The sequence below is a fragment of the Suricata suricatta genome, chromosome 10 (genome assembly GCF_006229205.1).
Source record: "Suricata suricatta isolate VVHF042 chromosome 10, meerkat_22Aug2017_6uvM2_HiC, whole genome shotgun sequence".
Taxonomy (NCBI): domain Eukaryota; kingdom Metazoa; phylum Chordata; class Mammalia; order Carnivora; family Herpestidae; genus Suricata; species Suricata suricatta.
Window position 1 is genome coordinate 104593556 of NC_043709.1, and position 20695 is coordinate 104614250.

Genomic DNA, 20695 nt, shown 5'->3' on the forward strand with positions numbered 1-20695 from the left:
TCAGTTTTGTCCACACTGAGCCTCCGGCAGTTAGACAGCGCCAGTTCGTTTCCCTACCTGGGGACTGGTTCCTGGGGAGGTTTCCGCAGGCGAGTTTCTCCTCTAGTAAGCTGTGATTCCCTGTGTTGCCTGTTGGTCACTCCCATCTTGGGGGCAGCGGTTTGCTCTGTGACCTCAGTTCTCTTACAGATCTAAACAGACTCACAGATTTCTCCCATTGGTTCAGCTTTTTTACTTTTGTTCAGGTGGAGGGGCAACTTCCAGGCTTCTCACTTGCCTCCCAGAAACCAGAAGTTAAAATGACATCAAGCTGAGGCTTTACAAGGGTCTATGTAATTTTGGTTTTAGTTACTTTATCCATGGGCATTATTCCTCAGACTGGGACAGAAGTCATATAGTCACAATTTCCTATCTTAGATATGAAAGATTCTCAATTTACTTCTGATAATTCCTAATTACTGATACTCACCATCATGTGAATGTGAAACATAGTTCTATAATTCCTTTGAAATGTCTGTGTGGAATAGAAGCTGGGACTCCTGTTCCGTGGAGAAATACTTGTAGGTATTACCAGTTTGTGTTCTTTCTCTTGGTTTTCCTTGAGAAGGAGAATGGCCTAGGAGTGTTTATTACTGTCTAATTGCATGGCCTTAGATGAATCATTTCCCTGAATATTCTTCAATTTAGTAATAAACTCTAGATTGCATTTTACAAGGAGCCCATTTTACAAGGAATTTGTGAAGATTATATAATTAAATAAGTTAATTTCTATAATGCTTTTTAAGCCCTTTAGAGATTATTTTTCAATGTGCAGTAAACTTTACTTGATTGCATATGTTATGGTAGGTGTGACGCTAGATGCCAAATATACAAATTAACTTTTGTATATTTTATTTAACTATAAAATATCGGCCCTACTTTTGAGCTCAGAACTGGTTGAGGGGATATAAATATCAGTAGCCACGTGTAGTATGTTATGTGCTATGAGGAAGGTATGTTCAGAGATACAAGGAGGGGGTGAGTAATTGGGGTGCAGTTAGAAACATAAATTCAATTAGGAGCACAGATCTCAATTGTAATTAGCAGTTAGCTTTTCAGAGTTAAACTGGATTATAATTTTTTATTACTCTTTATGTTGGCCTTAGAATTACAAGAGAGGGCTTTTTATTTTCTCTTTTTTACCTGCCAGAGTGTGGTGAGTTAACAGGATTGGAAATCACAAAATTAATTTGTGGCCCCAACTGCCAAATATTAGCCTTTGTTTTCAGGTGAATTCATTTAATTTTTCTGAACTTCAGTTTTATCAATTACAAAATGGAAAGAATAGCTATCTCACAGAAATAATGATATAAAAGTGTTTTGTGAAAATGCTAACATTTTTACAAATGTCAGGTTTTCAGATATGTCTTTAAGAGTGTGTATTTTTTTCCTCTTCCTGAATCTGACGATTCCTTTGCATTTTGCTTCTGAGTTTTAACTGCCCTGCAGCGCATGCAGGGCACAGATTAGTTGGCATATTACGATTCTCCCTGACTCATCCTTGTTCCCTCCCTCCTCTTTCTCACTGTCTTTCATTTCCTGGGATTGTGTTGCTACATTAGAAGTAAGTCTGTCTCCTGAAAAGGGCAGTACAAATCCACTGTGGTAAGGCTTCTTTTATTTTCTCCTCTGTCATGTACTAAACTAAATATTTATTATGAAAGATTTAGTTTAAATTACATAAAAGATTGTTGGTGAAAATGTCATCTGATGTCTACCATAATATTTAATATTTAAGTAGTTAGAATAAAATTTATTTTTGTCTTTTTTCTCTTTGACTTAAAGCTTCTCGTTTCTATTTTAAGAATAGAAAGCCACAAAAAAGTGTTTTTGTTTTTAATCAAGGATATTTGAGGACTGTCTTTTGGGAACTTTTAGGTAAGAATTTGTTAGAACAGAGTTTTCATACTGTGGGAGGTAACACAGATTGTGATCTAAAACCAATAAGTGGGTTTTGCAACTGAAATGATTTTAGTATAACAAGGGTAAGTACTGTTTCATGAAATCTGTGTTTTATATGTGAGTGTGAGCATTTATTGCACTGTGCTCCAAAATATGTATTTTGTGGGTCATGGTCATCCTATTAGGTGGAAAATGACTTCTCTGAAATTTCTTTCACATTTTCCATTTTCATATTTTAGATTTATTGTGATCTAAGAGCCTTTTAGTATCCTGTTTGACTGAATATTAGAAGAGCAATAATCTGTTTTTATTTTTTAAGGCGAATACTTGAGAAATAGATACTATATGATGGCTGAGAAGTAAGGATAAAGATGTTGGTACATCTTAGGGGAGGGGAGTCCCTAGATGAGTTTAAGAGGGAATAGAATTCTGCCAAAGCATCTTCAGATGGCCAAGTTAAATCTGTAAGGATCCCAGTTTATCAGCAGCTATGATCTTGAGGGTAAAATACGGCTTGAAGTGGCAGAATAATTTGTACCTGATGTGAACCAAAGGGGGGATAAAAGGAAGCAAAATGCAGGCAGGACAAAGCAGCTCCCGCACATTTTTTTAAAGGGTTCTTTGAATGATCTACAAGCTGTTTTTACTTTGTTCCAACCACCAAAACCAAAGTTGCATTTATATTTCATCTTACATCTATTTAAAAATATTCCCCCTATCTCCATATTTGAGGTTCTTCTCTCTTTCCCTTTTTATTTGAAGGGTTGATTTGCTTGGGTTTTATTTAAAGGGTTTTGTGTACTTGGATGAAGAAAATTCCAAGAATAACCTTTTGTATTTGCTTCTTGCTGTAAACTCAGGGACAAAGACCTGTATGGTAATCAAGGGACTTCAGCCTAAGAGTTAGGGTAAAGTAGTTGATAAAAGCATAGTCCCTGGAGCTTAAATCTAGTTCCATGCATGACTTTGAACGGATGACTTACCCTCTTTAGTTGATTTAGTTTTCTTGTCTGTAAAATGGAAATAATAATAAGGCTTACCTCACAGAGTTGTGAGGTGTAAGTAGATTAAGTAGAAGCTTCAGAAAGGCACGTGGTAAGAGTTACATAAGGGCCACCCCTTGTTATTGACGTCCAGTTCTTACTGCAGGCTCAGAGACCTTGGGGCAAGTTACTTAATCTTTCTGGGCTTCGTCAAATTTTTTTTTTTTTTTAAAAGATACAGCTCTCAAATTCTTTGTGCATAAACTCTGTTAGGGGTCCCTGGGTGGCTTAGTTGGTTAGGCGTCCAACTTCGGCTCAGGTTTTGATCTCCCAGTCTGTGGGTTTGAGCCCCATGTTGGGGTCTCTGCTGACAGCTCAGAGTCTGGAGCCTGCTTTAGATTGTGTCTCCCACTCGCTTTCTGCCCCTCCCCCGCTCGTAGCTGTCTCTCTTGCTCTCAAAAATAAATAAAACGTTAAAAAAATTTTTTTAATAAAAAAAATAAACTCTGATAGTTGGTCCAAATTAGTTTTGTTTTGGAGCACTTGAAGTTACTCCTTTTTGTTTTTGTTTTTGTTTTTTTCAATGGGACTAGAAAGATACTTCCAACAATATAAATATTTTGTGCTAAAAATGATTTTAGATTGTTGGAATGGCTCTGTTACTACTTGTAGATGTTATTCTCTCCAGTGCGCTAAATTTTACATAAAGTATTATCCAGAGAAGTCTTTTATCTTTCACTAATAACAGTAGTTGTTAAGAGAGAGGCCTCTGTTTTTATTTTTGCTCTATATGAATTGGCCCCAGGAGTAAAAGTGTCAGTGGTCATCTATTCTTTCATTAATGCTTCTTATATAAGAGCACAAAATTTTTGGTGAATCTTCATTAGAATATCATGTTCCAAGTACAGAAATAAGTTATAAGATAGGGAAGGCCATGACCGCAAGGAAAAAAGGCAATTAAATCTAAATTAAATCTATATCATTCCAAAGTTGTTATTTGACAGACTTATTGATCAGGGGAACAAAGAGTGTTAACTCTTTTGTTAGCTTTAAGCTGTTAAAAATAAAGCAAAATGTCATTTTACAGTAAATTCTATTTCAGTTTGTTAACTTTTCCCTTATTTCTTCATGATGGAATTTTTGAAATTTCCATTTCATTTGTTTTGGCTTATAGCCTTAAAGAAAAATTAGCAAAGGTCTCCTTTCTTTAGAATTAAAATTTTTACCTTTTGTATTATGGTTTTTTTGTTTTTGTTTTGGCTTTTTGCTTTTTTAATCAGTTCTTGCTATGAGAGTTTCTGTTTTTAGAAGTACAGATAAGTAACTTGTTGAGAATTCTTATCGCTGAGCATTTAGGACAGCTCTCAACCTTGAATAACCCTTCTCTTTGCAGAGCTGTGTAATTGTGAGGCTGCTCTGTGGACCCAGCTGTACTGTACATCTTTTGAAGTGGCATGAAAACAGATTACAAAACCTGTAGAGTGTGAACAGAATGAGAGCAGATGTGATTCTAAGACTAAGAATAAACAACATGAGAAATTATATTCCTTATCCTCTAATAACTCAGTTGGGAGGTAGGGGTGGTTAGAAACATTTTTTTAGATTTTTAGATGAAAAATTTGAAAATGTCCTTGAAAGGTGAACAAGAATACACTGTTTTAGGTTACTTGTGGTGGAGTACTGATGTTCTTGGACTATTTTGAAAAGCTTTGAAATACAATTTCTTTGGTTTTACTTGCTACCTGCGGTGACACACTGTGATTGGTTTATTCAGTGGCATAATTCTGTTAACTTTCTTTTCCAGTTTTTTCCTCTTCACTTAGCAAAAAAGCCCACTTTAGTTTTGGGTTTTTTTTTTTTTTAAGTTTTATTTGTTTATTTAGAGAGAGAGACAGAGCGTGAGTGCAAATGGGAGGGGCAGAGAGACAGAATCCCAAGAAGCTGGCTCTCTGCTGTCAGCTCGAGCCTGAGGGGCTGGAACTCAGTGAACCATGAACCGTGAGATAATGACCTGAGCTGAAACCAGGAGTTGGAGGCTTAACTGACAGAGCCACCCAGGCACTCCAAGTACCCAGTTTTTAAATGTTGAGTTTTAATAGTGAGGAAAAGAAAGTTTAATCTTAAGCATAGCCTCATTACCCTTCGTTCAAGCTACTTTGCAAGGTTTAAAGGTTGTGGATTATAAAGCTGCTGAACCATATTTAGTTTCTCATTTGGAGATTTTGAGAAAGCAAATAAATAACAAATGTATAAAGTCAATAGGGACAATTATGAACTTTGTGTTACTTTATACTATTACTACTCTTCTTTACTACCTTTTCCCCTCCTTATAAAATTATTCTTTATATGAGGCTTTTCTTCTGGTTTTCACAAAATGTAACTTCTTGAAGAGATGATTTAATAAACAGATAAGTTTTTGAGTATATAAATTATGCGGTAGGGATCCTGGGTGGCTCATTCAGTGAAATGTCTAACTCTTGGTTTCAGCTCAGGTTATGATCTCGTGGTTTGTGCAATCAAGCCCTGTGTTGGGCTCTGCTCTGACCGCACAGAGCCTGCTTGGGGTTCTCTCTCTCCCTCTCTCTCTGCTCTTCCCTGCACTTGCTCACACACCCTCTCACAAAATAAACATTAAAAAATTTTTAATAAAATTGTGACAGAGAGAAATCCTTTTGTAATAAGTGTTAGAGGATTTGCACGAGTTGTGTCCTGGCAAAGAGGTAAATGCAACTTTACAGGAAATTTTATTTTACTTTTTTCTAGTAGTCTCTATACCCAATGCGGGGCTTGAACTCATGACTCTGAGATCAGGAGTGGCATACTCTTCTGACTGAGCCAGCTAGGCCCCCCAACCATCATCTTTTTTTACTCCTCATCTTATGCTTTGGAATACTGAAGAGCTAGTAGTGGCCTGAATATACTATGATATTTCTTGGTGCCATGTTTTTATTTATAGTCTTTTGGTTCTTTGGTTATCTTTACTTATCTTTGTGTAAGATTTAATAGATGGAGGCAGAGGCGAGAGGAAAGAGAGAGACCAAGTTATGGAGCCAAGTAAGCCTTTATTGAAGTCTGCAATTCCCAGGCGAGGTTCTGTGACTCCAGGTTGGGGAGTCAGGGAAGTCGCGCCAGGTATGGGAGGGCAAGGTGTTTTATGGATGCAAGAGTTCCGGGTTTGACCTCCGGTGGGCAGATAGCCAGGTAAGGGCATCTTTGGACTGTGGCAGGATAGGATTGGCTGTTTAGTTCGGTGGGGTGGGCAATACGCTGGAATTCCATGGTGAGACATTCCAGTTTGAGACATTCCAGATCGGAGAGTGGGCGTTGTTGGTCCCTGGCAGTGCCTGGAACTATTCTCTGACCCGCAATAAAATGGCTGCTTGGTCGCCTTCCTAAAGTAACTCTTACACTTTGGTCTTTTAGTTCTTTAAGATCCAGCTCTGTTGTTCTCTCTTCTTTTTCTTTCCTTTTTTAAAAAGATTTTACTTTTAAGGGTCACCTGGGTGGCCCAGTTAAGCATCTGACATTGGATCAGGTCATGATCTCACAGTTCTTGAGTTCCAGCCATGCATTGGACTCTCTCTTGTCAGCACAGAGCCTGCTTTGGATCCTCTGTCCCTATCTCTCTGCCCTTCCCTGCTCCTGCTTGCTCTCTCCCTCTCAAAATAAACACTAAAAAAAATTGGGGGGCTTCTAGGTGGCTCAGTCGATTAAGCATCTGACTTTTGATTGTGGCTCAGGTTATGACCTCATAGTTTGTGAGTTCGAGCCCTGCTTCAGGCTCTGCATTGACAGTATAGAGCCTGCTTGAGATTCTCTCTCCCTCACTCTCTGCCCCTCCCCTGCCCCTCCCTCCCTCCTTCTCTCCCTCTCTCTCTCTCCCTCTCTCTTTCTTTCTGTCTCTAAAATAAAATAAGTAAATAAAACTAAAAAAGAGTATAAGTAATCTCTATACCCAGCATGGGTCTCAAACTTAAAACCTTGGGATCAAGAGTTGCATGCTCCACCAACTGAACCAACCAGATACCCCTGTTGTCCTCCTCTGTCTCTTCTAAGAAGCTTTCCATGAATCCCCAAAGTAGTTTCTCCTCTTCATGCTCCTAGAGTACTCTGTGTTTGTGTCCTTCACTAGGTTTTAAACTCTTTGGGGGCAGAGATTATAGTGTTTTTTCACTACCATGTATATATACAGTTCCCAGCAATGAGAAGCAAACTACTTTCAGGAATAGGAGAAATCAGTATGATTCCCAGGTTTTTGGCTTAGCTGACTGGTGAAATGATTTTTTTTTTCTCATCTCTAAATTGGATTGCAACATCAGAGAGATGGTCAGGAGACTTTGGTGAAAAATAATGATTGCTTATATTTGATGGCAGAAAATTTTGAGAGGAGGGGAAAATATATTTTTATATGTTAAAATACATTAAGAATAAATATTGAGATATAGTTAGTACTTCATGATCAAACTAAATAGAGGGAGAGGAAGATAATGAGGTAGATGTTAGCCAAAATAAAGTTATACTAACAATGGGATCAGACAGATGATGCAGGAATATTATTTGTGTCTGTATTCTTCAGTAGGACAAGCACTATCTCCTGGCAATCAGTGATTAATGACTTCTGCTGTTGGTGGGTGTACAGTCTTTATGTGCTGCATTTGGTTGCAAAGGGACTCTGTTATCATTCATTATTGATAAAATCCCAGAACTGTTGAGTGGTTTTATATTACCATTGTACTGATGAAATTTGAGAATTTAAAAGAGATGAAATCCAATAAAATTATAGTTATGAAGGTCTCAAATAGATGCAGGTTGAGCCTGGGAAAGGAATTCATGAAGAACAGTACTAATGGCAGATATTTTTAAAAATAAAAAATAAGATTATTAACTAGCATAGACTACTGCTGGTTACTTTAGTACTTTACATCCTCTGTTTTCTTTAGTCTCAACCTTTTTTACAAGCATCCTTGCCCCCAAACAATTGGTTATTTTATTATTTTTTAAAAGTTTATTTATTTTGGGAGAGAGAGAGCAGGAAAGGGGCAGAGAGAAGGAGAATCTACACAGTCAGCATGGAGCCTACCGCGGGGCTCGAACTCACAGACTGTAAGTTCATGACCTGGGCCAAAACCAAGAGTCTGATGCTCAACCCACTGAACCACCTAGGCACCCCTGTAGTAGTTTTGTTGAAGAGTAAATGATAAAAGTCTTAACAGTTCAATAATAAAAAGATAATTGATGTTAAAGTGGAAAAAAGATTTAAATAGACATTGTTCCAGAGAACATAAATAAATGGGACAATAAGCAAATGAAAAGATGTTTAGTATCATTGGTCATAAGTAAAATGTAAATAAAGACTCAAATGAGATACCACTTCACAATCCCTTAGGTTGGCTCTGATAAAAAAAAAAACAACCATCAGGAACAGTTGTTACGATGTGGGGAAATTGGAACCCTTCTACATTGCTGGGGGGAATATAAAATTGTACGGTTGCTTTGGGAGATAGTTTGGCAATTCCTCAATAAATTAAACAGAATTATATGACCCAGGAGTTTCACTTGAAACTATATACTGAAAAGAATTGAAAATAGGTGGTCAAACAAAAACTTCTATGTAAATATTCACAATCACCAAAAGGTGGAAATGTCAACCAAGTGATGAATGTCAGCCAACAACTGTCAACCAACTGATGAAACCCAAATGTCAACCAACTGATGAATTAATAAACAAACTGTAGTATATAAGGAAGTGCTGATGTACTCTACAACATGGACGAACCTTGAAAACGTGAAGTAACAACCTAAACCTGAAAGGTCACGTATTGTATGATTCCATTTATATGAACTTCCCAAATAGGCATATCTAGAGGCAGAGAGTGATTAGTGGTTGCCAGGGGAAGGAGGAGGGGAGAACTGGGAGTGATTGCCAAAAGCTTTCTCTCTGAGATGACGGAAATGTTCAGGACTTAAAGAGTGGTGATGTTTGCACACATTGTGAATATACTAAGCACCACTGTTGCACACCTGAAAGTGGTGAATGTTAGGTTATGTAAATGTTATGAATGTGTTTATCATGTATTAATATTAAAAATTAAAAGATTTAAAAAAAAAACTAGTTTCTAAGGGTGTTCTAATATGCCCTTCCCTTTGTTTTAGAGACATATACAAAATATACTCAGGAGAGTCTCTTCATCTGACTCAAATTATTTCACAGCTCATGTTGAGATTGTTGAATATCCACTAATCTCAAGTTCCTAGGAGGCAGCAAGAATGGAAATAAATATTTTTATACAAAATCATGATCATTATAAAAATTTATAGAATACACACTTTTCTTATAGTACTGTCCCATAGAAATAACCTGTATATTGGTTTGATGTATACTATTGTAAATTTCTTTTTTTTTTTTTTTAATTTTTTTTAGTGTTTATTTCTATTTGAGAGAGCGTGAACGGGAGAGGGGCAGAGACATAGATCTGAAGCAGGCTCCCTGCTCTGAGCTGTCAGCACAGAGTCCGACGCGGAGTTCAAACTCACGAACCGCAAGGTCATGACTTGAGCTGAAGTTGGACGCTTAAGCAGCTGAGCCCCCAGGCGCCCCTGTAACTATTGTAATTTTCTAAAGAGAGATTTTACTTTCCAGTTTTGTGATACCTCTATTTAGGAGAGATGAGGAAGGAAGAAAAAATTTGTTAATTACCTTTTCTACCTAAGGAAGGGTACTGTTTCAAATTGCTTTTAGTTTAAAAATTTTTTCAGTTTAGGTGATTCTTTCTCCCATCAGCACACCAAAAACAATAGCAAAAAAACAATGACAATAATAATGAAGAAACAGGATAATTTATTGATTGCTTACTTTGTACAAGGTTCAATGCTAAACATGATAAATATATCTAAGTTTTGTAACAACCTTACCAATGCATTCCTATTCCATTTATGAATAAATTGAAGTTTAAATGGTTAAGGAAAGGAGCACTTGGGAGGCTTAGCATCCGACTTTGGCTCAAGTCATTATATCCTGGTTCGTGGGTTTGAGTCCTGCGTCCTGCTGTGTGCTCAGAGCCTGGAACCTGCTTCAGAGTCTGTGTCTTACCCTCCCTCTGCCCCTCCCCCACTCATGGTATCTCTGTCTCTCTGTCTCCCTCATAAATAAACATTAAAACATTTTTTTAATGGTGAAGCAAGCAAGGCATTCAGATGTACACATCTGGTATGTGGGAGCTAGGGTTCAAACCAGTTATTTTTTCCTACAATTACTGTATTTTAAGTTACTATACTGTTTTGTCTTTCTGCATATGTTCATTTACGGACTATCCCTGATGTCCTCCAAGACTTCTTAAGGAGATTGAAACAAGGGTTGAGGTGGAATATGGGGCAGTTAGAATGTTGACATTATGATCATGTTCTTTGTTTAGTTGCTTTTCTGGTTTCTTTTTATGTGGGGCTAATAGAGAGAGGGACTCCTGGTTTATATTAGAGCCTTAATGTATACAGAAAGCTTTCAGTTTTGATTGAAGAATAAAATTTTTCTACATCCTATGAATAGCAGCTATAATCACAAAATAAAATAGGAATTAATTTGCTTTACATATCCTACTCAGACTCTCTGCAACATTTCCGAGTGTCATCCAGACTTTTTGTGAAGCTTTCTTTAGGTCTTTATGAACATTATGCTCCATTAGTTCTCTCTTCCTCAGGGTCCCCCTGTCATCCTGTGCATATACCTGTCTTAAAGTTGTGTGTATCATATTGAAATTATTCATACGTCAGTCTTCACATCTAGACCATGAATTTTTTTGAATAAACTTTTTATTTTAAGTAGGCTCCATGCTTTGTTGAACTCAACGACCCTGAGATCAAGAGACGGGTGCTCTCTTAACTGAGCCAGCCAGGTGCCCCTGACATTATTTTTATTGCTTTTGTGTAAAGACTCTTGCTAAAGAGAGAAGCAAGAGTCCTGCATTTCTGGTGTACCTCTGGCCACTGCTCTCAAGTCATTTTAAAATGGAGCTGTGATTGTCCTTGTGTAGCTAAAAGACTTCATTGACCATATCCTGCTCATAAAGTCCATATTTTTTAGTTCTCTGTAAGGTTTTCCAGGGTCCCTTTCCTAACAGAATTTTCTGTTCTTCATGTACACTGTACATTACTCAGACTGGGTTACTTACTATTCCCCTTTTTAATTTTATTTTTTATTTTTTTCAGTTAATTTATTTTTTAATTTACATCCAAGTTAATTGGCATATAGAGTAACAGTGATTTCAGGAGCAGATTCCTTAATGCCCCTTACCCATTTAGCCTGTCCCCCCTCCTATAATCCCTCCAGTAACCCTCTGTTTCTTCTCCATATTTAAGAGTCTCTTATATTTTGTCCCTCTCCCTGTTTTTATATTATTTTTGCTTCCCTTCCCTTATGTTCATCTGTTTTGTATCTTAAAGTCCTCATATGGGTGAAGTCATATGATATTTGTCTTTCTCTCATTAATTTCACTTATCATAATACTCTCTAGTTCCATCCACCTAGTTGCAAACAGCAAGATTTCATTCTTTTTGATTGCCAAGTAATACGCCATTATTTATATTTATATATATATATATATATATACCACATCTCCTTTATCTATGCATCTGTCAATGGACATCTGGGCTCTTTCCATACTTTGGCTGTTGTCCATAGTGCTGCTGTACACATTGGGGTGCATGTGCCCCTTCAGGACAGCATACGTGCATCCCTTGGATAAATACCTAGTAGTGCAATTGCTGGGTCATAGGGTAGTTCTGTTTTTAATTTTTTGAGGAACCTCCATACTGTTTTCCAGAGTAGCTGCACCAGTTTGCATTCCCACCAGCAGTGCAAAAGAGATCTTCTTTCTCCACATCCTTGCTAACATCTGTTGTTGTCCGAGTTGTTAATGTTAGCCATTCTGACAGGTGAGGTGCTTTCTCAGTGTGGTTTTGATTTGTATTTCCCTGATGAGGAGTGATGTTGAGCATCTTTTCATGTGTCGGTTGGCCATCTGGATGTCTTCTTTGGAGAAGTGTCTCTTCATGTCTTTTGCTCATTTCTTCACTGGATTATTTGTCTTTTGGGTGTTGAGTTTGATAAGTTCTTTATAGATTTTGGATATGAACCCTTTGTCTGATATGTTGTTTGCAAATATCTTCTCCCATTCCATCAGTTGCCTTTTAGTTTTACTGATTGTTTCCTTCGTTGTGCAGAAGCCTTTTATTTCAATGAGGTCCCAATAGTTCATTTTTGCTTTGGTTTCCCTTGCCACCTGAGACGTGTTGAGTAAGAAGTTGCTGCGTCCAAGGTTAGAGAGGTTTTTGCCTGCTTTCTCCTAGAGGATTTTGATGGCTTCCTGTCTTACTTTTAGGTCTTTAAATCCATTTTGAGTTTATTTTTGTATATGGTGTAAGAAAGTGGTCCAGGTTCATTTTTCTGCATGTTGCTGACCAGTTTTCCCAGCACCACTTGCTGAAGAGACTGTCTTTATTCCACTGAATATTCTTTCCTGCTTTGTCTAAAATTAGTTGGCCATGCGTTTGTGGGTCCATTTCTGGGTTCTCTATTCTTTTCCATTGATCTGAGTATCTGTTTTTGTGCCATCCTTTTTAAAATATTTATATGCTTTTGCGGGTATTATGTCTCATCCATGGCTTTCATCCTAGACTGTGACCCATTCCTTAAATGCCACTGAAATGCTGTTTCTCCTCGAAGCCCTCAGGCGTCCTCACCTGCCGCGGCCTCCACCACAGGAAGTCGCCATCTCTCCAGCTGAACTTTTACTAGCACTTGGACTGTGGGATAGCATTTTTTTACTAAGTGATAAATTCCTTGAGAGCAAGGTTCTTGCCTTTGTTTTCTCTGCTATTTTGCATTAATTATTGTATTGTGTGTATATATATATATATATATATATATATATACACATCAAATTGAATATAAAAATCACTTTTTGGATTTTTAGTTTCAAGGAAATTGGTCAGAGGACTATCTTGTTAAAAATTCTTCCTCTGAGTACACTTGCTGAGATGAGCACTGGATGTTGTATGTAAGCCAATTTAATGATAAATTATGTTCATAAGAAAATGAATAAAAAATGAAATAAATTCTTCCTCTGCATTGGTCTACAGGCAAATGTATTCAATCCAGAAACTACATAGCTGTAAACAATGTATTCATTCCTAGAACTTTGGTTTGGGAAAGAATTTTTTTCCAGATTTATATTTATTTTAAATATATCTACCATTTTTTGTATTGACTCTTTTCCTTCTCTTCTAGGGCACTGTCTTTAACCTTGAATCAGAGGAGGAGGAATACCCTGGAATCGTTGCAGAAGATAGCAATGACATTTATATCCTGCCCAGTGACAACTCTGGACAAGTCAGTCCTCCAGAGTCTCCTACAGTGACCACTTCCTGGCAGTCAGAGAGCTTACCTGTTTCTCTCTCAGCCAGTCAGAGTTGGCACACAGAAAGCCTACCAGTGTCCCTAGGTCCTGAGTCCTGGCAGCAGATTGCAATGGATCCCGAAGAAGTCAAAAGCTTAGATAGTAACGGGGCTGGAGAGAAGAGCGAGAACAACTCTTCCAATTCTGACATTGTGCATGTGGAGAAAGAAGAAATACCTGAAGGTGTGGAAGAGGCTGCTGGGGCGTCTGCAGTCTTGCCAACCGAGGAGCTCCCGGAGGCGTTCCCCGAAGCACCCGCTCCCCTGCTTCCACAGATCACTGCCACCTCCTTGCTTGAGATGAGGGAACCCGACACAGAAGCGATTGCAGTTGAGAAAGTCAGCCCTGCTACATCGTTGTTCGTGGAACTTGATGAAGAAGAGAGCTTGATGAAGACAAAAGCAGCAGCAGCTGAATCTGTTGAACTAGAAGAGGAAGCGATCCCTGCACTGGAACCCACAGAAACATTGCTGAGTGAAAAGGAGATGCACGTAAGGAGAGAGAGTCTTCGAGAAGGGCCCTCCCCTGCTGGAGAAGAGAAGGCCTTCCCCCTGTGTGAGGGCAAGTCTATACTGCTGTTTGGAGGGGCTGCCGCCGTTGCCATCCTGGCATTGGCAGTTGGGGTGGCACTGGCTCTGAGAAAGAAATAGCAGATCTCTCAGAAGAGAAAGAAGACAAAAAAGATGTAAGGTCTTAGCTGCACTGACTGAATTTGAACCGCCAACAGCTGATTGGACATTTGTGGAACACTCTGGTATAACGGGACTTCTGCTCAACAAGGCATAAATCGATCCACACAGTAGGGCTTGAGGTAGAGGGCGTTCCCGTTTGTCTGACTGTTCAGTTCCAAGGGCCGTGGCTCATGCTCAATTCAGAATCTCTTGAGTAAAGTACTCCCTCTAGAACAGGGCTTCTCAACCTTGGCATCAGTGACATCATGATTAATCCTGTGTTGTAGGGGGCCGCCCTGTGCACTGTAGGATGTTTAGCAACATCCCTGGCCTCTACCCACTAAATACCACTAACACCCTTCCCCCAGTTGTGACAACCAAAAATGTCTCCCGACATCGCCAAATGTCCCCTGGGGGCCAAATTGTTTCCCTTGAGAGCCACACCTGTAGTGGGAGAGGGTTAATTTAGGAGAATCTGGGATAGAAATTCTCAGGCAACAGGGCTTAGCTGTGGGCTCCTCAGCTACTGATTCATTCCTGCCCTTGGAATTCCATCTTTCCTGACGAACATGCTGTGTTTTGCAGCCATTCCTTTGTGGCTCTTCTTTTCTTCCCCACCTTCCTAGTCCTGTAGCGTGAGGGTGCTCTCCCCTTATGTCTCTGCTGCCTCTCAGGTACTGCATTGCTCCTCTTCATCCCCAGGTCCTTTGTAAGATCCCACAGGAGAGCGCTTGCTCATGCCCACTAATTCCCTGATGCTCCCTACACCTTGTAAAGATGTTATCTTTAGTAATCTTTAAAAAAATAAATATAACAGAGACCTAGGGTTTCCTTCCTGCAAATGCAAGGGCAGGTAACTGACTAGATTTGTCTCATTCAGAAGCAGAAGAATGACTTAGATGGCCCCTCAAGGTCTTTTCTGGCCCTTTTGTATATGGCCACCCTCCGGAGCTTATGGTTACTTGTTGGCAGCATCTCTGTTGCTAGATGGTCACTGTCTAGAGCCTGGACTAGTGTGTTTTCTTATCTGGCCTCAGTCATCTTACTGGTCAACCAGCTTCTCTGTGGTCTCTTGCCACATGATAAGGATGTTCATACTTGGGCTTACAGACCAGTTGAATCGTAACTTATTAAATACAGAAGGTCTCCTACATACCATTGAAATAAAAAGTAGTAAAAGAGAAGCTTGACTTTCTTGAGGCTGCCCTCGAGATTTTAGTTTGGCTTTCAGAGTTTAAGAATAAGACTTCTTCCCTGAACTCTTTACAGTCCAAATGCCAGAGTGGTAGACCAAAATGATTCTAATCAGTGTGTGCTAGTTGAGAATCAGCATAATTTTCCTTCATCTGGCTGATCCCATCCCTAAAGTGGGGGGGGTGGGACCATGTCTTTTCATGCCTGAGGATCATCACAGTGTCACTATGCAGGACACACATGCTTGATACAGGTCATCTCAGATTTATCTTAGTAAATGTAACGAATTACTTTTTAGATCCTGAAATTTATAATAAAATTACTTTACTATCCTGATCACCAAAACTTGATTTTTAAATGTGCTTTCTTTTTTAAATTTATTTTTTAAAATTCAATTTTCTCCCTAAAGCAATACTATTTAAAAGCTGGTTGAGGAAAGGTCTGAAGTGTGTTTGTCTGTCTTTCAGCCTCATCATGCAGTGTATCTTTATGTTCTGAGTTGTAGCGTCTTAGGGAGTGCTATTTTTAAGGGTTTTGGTGCACCTTGATTACTGTATCTGGAGGGGAGGTGGGGCAATGGAATTGATGCAGTAAAGGTTGTTTTCACTCCTTGGACTCTGACAGTTGGCTCTGACATCGGGTCACTCTGTATTCTAGTTGCTACTCTTGTGTTTGCGTAGGATAAGAGCACACTGGCAAGTTATCTTGATTTTTCCCGCTCTTTATTATAAATAAAATATTTTCCTTCCAGTGTTGAGACTTTTAAACTCTGGAGCCTCAAACTCATTAGCTGAACACATTTAAGCTCTCATAGAAATTGGGTTTACTTCTGAGCTACTACAAGAGATCTGTGGCTTAGGATATCTGGGTCTGTGTTCTCCACTAAAGGAAAGACTAAGACCTGTGATAGGATGCTGCTACGTGCTGGTTTATTCTCCCGTCTGTTGAACATTAACCCAAAGTTACCTTATTTCACCTTGCTGGTTAATGGCTAATACTCTTTTGCATTGGCTTTCTTTAGATTGAATCATTGGTAGTTTCTGAGTAATAGGATGTGTCAGTGTGCCTGTTGCTTCTTCACTTCCTTATCCTCTGCTTCTGGCACTTGAGGGGAAATACCCTAATGAGAACTGCTTCTTACAGCAGTTCCTGTTTTTTGCTTATAAAAAAAAATATTTCTCAATCTCCCACCTCCCCCCTTTCTGGTGGGGCTGGTAGTAGGAGGCCATTTCTTCTCCCCCACGCCTCCCCAACTTACATTACATCCAAATCTAAGGTAAAAGGCAGACTCAGGATAAATCCCACTTGCTCATGGAACTCAAATGTGTAATTAAGAAGATCACCATTTATCATTCCTCATTCTTTATTGAGGGAAAGTTTGTTAGTAGTCTCTAGACGTCTTCTTATTTGCTTTATTGAATATAATGATTCCTGAAAACTTGGCAAAAAAAAAAAAAACAACCATTGACGGTTCCTTGAGAAAAATATCAGAATTAAAGAATGCCACTTTATCCTCTTTGTATTAAAATGATAATTCTGAGCCCATAGAAATCAGTATCTATAGTGTGCCTTACAGGGACTCCTGTATCATCATTGCCCTCTAGAAAACTTTCTAGAAAATGTAAAACAATTGTTGACTATCTGGTTCACACATTCTCCACACAAGGGCATCCTTGATACCTCCTCTTGCCTGTGTTTCTGTACCATCTCTTACATCAGACTACAGCTACTTAGCTGGGTCTGTCCTAGGGGAATAAACAGTGAGCCCAGGAATGTGGTTTTTTGAAGTACAACTACCATTAATGTTCCCCAGCCTTCATGCTAATTCTAATAATACAAAAGTAATGCCTGCTCTTTGCCTTTTTCTCTAAAAGGCATGCCACGGACAAATGTCATACCCACAGAATTTTAAAATTATTTTAAGAGATGTCTTATGGAAATAAAAGGTATTATAGGTAAGAAATTGAGGTGGTGATCATATTTCATAGAGGGCCTGTAGACTAGTTGATTACTTTGTAGAAACAGTTTCTGGCCTCTGAACCAATTTCCTCACAAGTCCCCTTGTCTGCAGTTTCGTTGTCTGCGGTTCAGTTACCCGCAGTCAGCCGTGGCCCAGACATAGATGATCCTCTCTCGTGCATCCTTAGGTCAGTGGTCGCCTAATGGTACATCACAGTGCCTGCATCGCTCACCTCACTCCACCTCATCGGGTAGGCATTTTGTCATCTCATGTCATCACGAGCGTATTAGTACAGTAAGATATTCTGAGAGGAAGACCACATTCACAGAAATCATTACAGTATATTATCTCCTATGATGTCTCCTATGCCTAATTTATAAACTAAAGTTTACCATAGATACGTATGTGTGGGGAAAAAACATACCTAGGGCTCAGTATTCTCCACGGTTTAAGGCATCCACCAGGGAGATGAGAGGGCACTACTGTATCTCATTTAAAGCCTCAGCAACACTGTGCCAGAAAAATGTGGCTTCTCTGGAGGATCTGCCATTAGTGATGACTTCCCATTACAGTATCCACCACTGAGGAGGTTCAACTGTGAGATGGTTCCAGTTTAGGGTGCTTATTTTCCTGTTATAGAGTATCGTTTTCCTTAAAAAGTGTGGATCATTATAATTTTAACAAACAATAGTTGAACATTTAAAATTTGCCAGGAATTGTTCTTGTGTGCCTCACAAGGTGGTACCTTATTCCACCTTCACAGTTGCAATGGATAGTCAGTCTCATCCCCAGCTTACACCATGATGAGACCTAATCAGAGTTTAATGACTTTTCTAAAGTCTTCTAGCATGGGAGAGGCAAAGGCGATAGTGTAAATTTTTCTGACTCCAAGTCTAGTGCTTTTTTCAGTTTTTACCACATTTAATACCCTGCCAAGCAGGATCAGTAGGCTCTCTACAAATGATTGTGCCAAGGGCAGGCAAGCACGCCAGACTGTGCCGTGGAAGAAAGGGAATTTTTTTTTTCTTGATTTGTACAACGGTTCCATCTAAATATTGAGCATGTTCTACAGAAACAGAAGTGAAGATTATGTCCAGGGTTATCCTCAACTTGTAACAGATGATTTTCCCTTAAATAGTGAATGCGGTGCCTTGTGGCTGAAGAATGAGCAGTTATTGTTGGTATCGGTCTTTCACTAGCTTTTTTAGTGTCAGATAAGTACTCCTGCTTGTCAACAAGAGTAAGGCCATTTAACACAGGAATCGTCACCAAATGACTTGAAGACAGCATCTTGACACTTTCTCTTCCCTATTCCCTATTTTCCTTTCCCCCTGCCTATGCCTGTGGATTGTGAAGTGGGATGAAATGGAGTGCAGTGGGGGATACCTCCCCACTTGAGAGGCATTACTTGGCCTCTCGACATTTGAGAGGTCACGGACTCAAAAGCTGGCAAGGCACAGCTACAGACACATCTTGCTGGGAAGCTGACACTAGGTGACTTCCCAGTGAAGCACCGTCTGCTGTATTCCACAGTACACTTGGGACCTTGGCTATAGGATACCCATTTCTTAAAATTTAGTCACTATTTCTTAGTTACCTCATATATAGAACTCCATAGTGTGGAAATGGTCATGAAGCTAAAATACTAAGATATCCTGGTCTTCCCTTTATTTACCTAAGACTATTTTAGCCTCTACATGGCTTACCATGTTCCTGTGAATTTAAACCATCAGGGCCCTCCCGATGTTTATGTTTACACTGCAATAGCTCTAGCCAGGCAGCTGCTTCTCAGTAAGCTCAGGTTGGAGATGTTCTCAGGGATATTTGCAAGGCCTTGAAATAAGTTAAAAAGTAGCAGCCGGCTTAGGGTGTACCTTGCCCCCTTTTCAACCTTCTAAGAGAAAATTTTATAGTGATATTACTCAGTGTTTTTTGCACCCGCCAGAAGAAATTGGTTAATGAGTGTATTCTTATGAACAAAAGTTTTGACATTTTACTACTGTTTGTTCCAGGAATAAAAGGAAGTTGAAATACAGTCTTCCCTGTTACAGAGTCTGGAATCACTTGGTTCCTGATTTTTAGCAAGACAATCGTATTACATAGGTTGGTCCCTGGCCAGCACCAAAGGAAAAGATAGAATTCGTGTATTTTTCCTGCTATCTTAGCTTTCATTTCTCTTTTCCTTCACATCAAAAGTGCCTCTTTCTACCTCATTCCTGGACTGAGTTCAATTTATTATTGGTTCTAATGCTCTCATCTCCTCAAAATTACTGGAATTAAATGGTAATTTTGGTAATCAACATAAGCACTTCACTTAAGTGCATGTATTTAATTTGTAGGAATTTCCATTAGCTCTCCTCTAACAACTCTGATTTGCTCACCTTATTTGTGGGTTGTTCTGGCTCCTCCTTTCCCCTCCCATTATCTGCCTTCTGGCCAATGTACTCATCAGGAGAAAGGAACAAAATTCAAATCTATGAATTGTGCTTTCTATTAGAAGCAGTGTGTTGGGGAGAATACACTGGAGGTTGAAATAAAATGAGATCTGAAGATAATCGATGGACGCCTCTTTGTATTCATATGGGAACCTTATTCCCTTGACTTCAGAGGGATCATTGCAGATAATGTTTTGGTGTTAACAGATACACACTTATTGCTTTGCCTTCAGGTTATGAAAATGTGATCTTAACATTCAAAGGACACTCCACATTCAGATTCCCAGTCAGCAGTGAAACTGTTGGGAAATAAAAGCAGGCTCTGGTGCCGTGACCCTTTAAGGTAGCCCAGAGCATCTCAGCAGTTAGTGCTGGATCCTAAGTGGGAAGATCAGGAATGATTTGACCTTATGACTATACCAGATATAGATATGCCAAGCAGCTTCTGGAGAAGAGAGCTTTTGATTTTATTATTTGAGAATCCAGCCTTGTTAAACGGCTAGAGGTGAGGCAATTTTTTTTTTTTTTAGCGTATTTACTTATTTTGAGAGAGAGTGCGAGTGAGGGGAGAGGGAGAAGACTAGAGAGAGGGAGAATCACAAGCAGGCTTTGGGCAGTTGGTGCTGAGCCCAAGGTGGGGCTTGATCTCAGAGAACAGATCTTGACCTGAGCTGAGACCAAGAGTTAGACAGTTAAGTGACTGAGCCACCCAGGCACCCCAGAAAGGTTTTTACCTTTAACCAAGGAATTTCCATTGCTTAATTCAAATATTTAAAAAACAAACAGGATGAAATACATTCTCTGAATTAAAAAACTTTGGTATATCCATGAGGTTTATGCTCCAAATGTAAAACCCACCAACTTCTAGGATGTGCTTTGATCATTATGGCTGGGATGTGCTCAAGACTGGGAACACCCATTTTTGATACAGTGGACTCTTTTCATAATGCTGGTTTGGAGACAAAAAGGTGATGATTTTGCTTCATGGCTGAGAAAGTCTAACTTGGTCTGAAAAATTTACACCAAACCGTGTATAAGCTGCATGAAAATGGTGGCTTAC

The 20695-nt window shown here is 39.2% G+C and overlaps 1 protein-coding gene across 9 annotated transcripts in view; it reads left to right on the forward strand.

The window, feature by feature from the left end:
- Positions 1–19755, forward strand: part of BCL2L13 (BCL2 like 13) — an 86694-nt gene extending 66939 nt beyond the window's left edge. For 8 of the 9 annotated variants that reach the window (XM_029953153.1, XM_029953154.1, XM_029953155.1 and 5 more), the window contains one exon: positions 13207–19755. In XM_029953153.1, the coding sequence (XP_029809013.1) occupies positions 13207–14025 (819 nt within the window). In that variant the 3' untranslated portion in view covers positions 14026–19755. The remainder of the gene's footprint in view (positions 1–13206) is intronic. The other variant, XM_029953159.1, reaches the window with a different exon arrangement.
- The last annotated feature ends 940 nt before the right edge of the window (positions 19756–20695 follow it).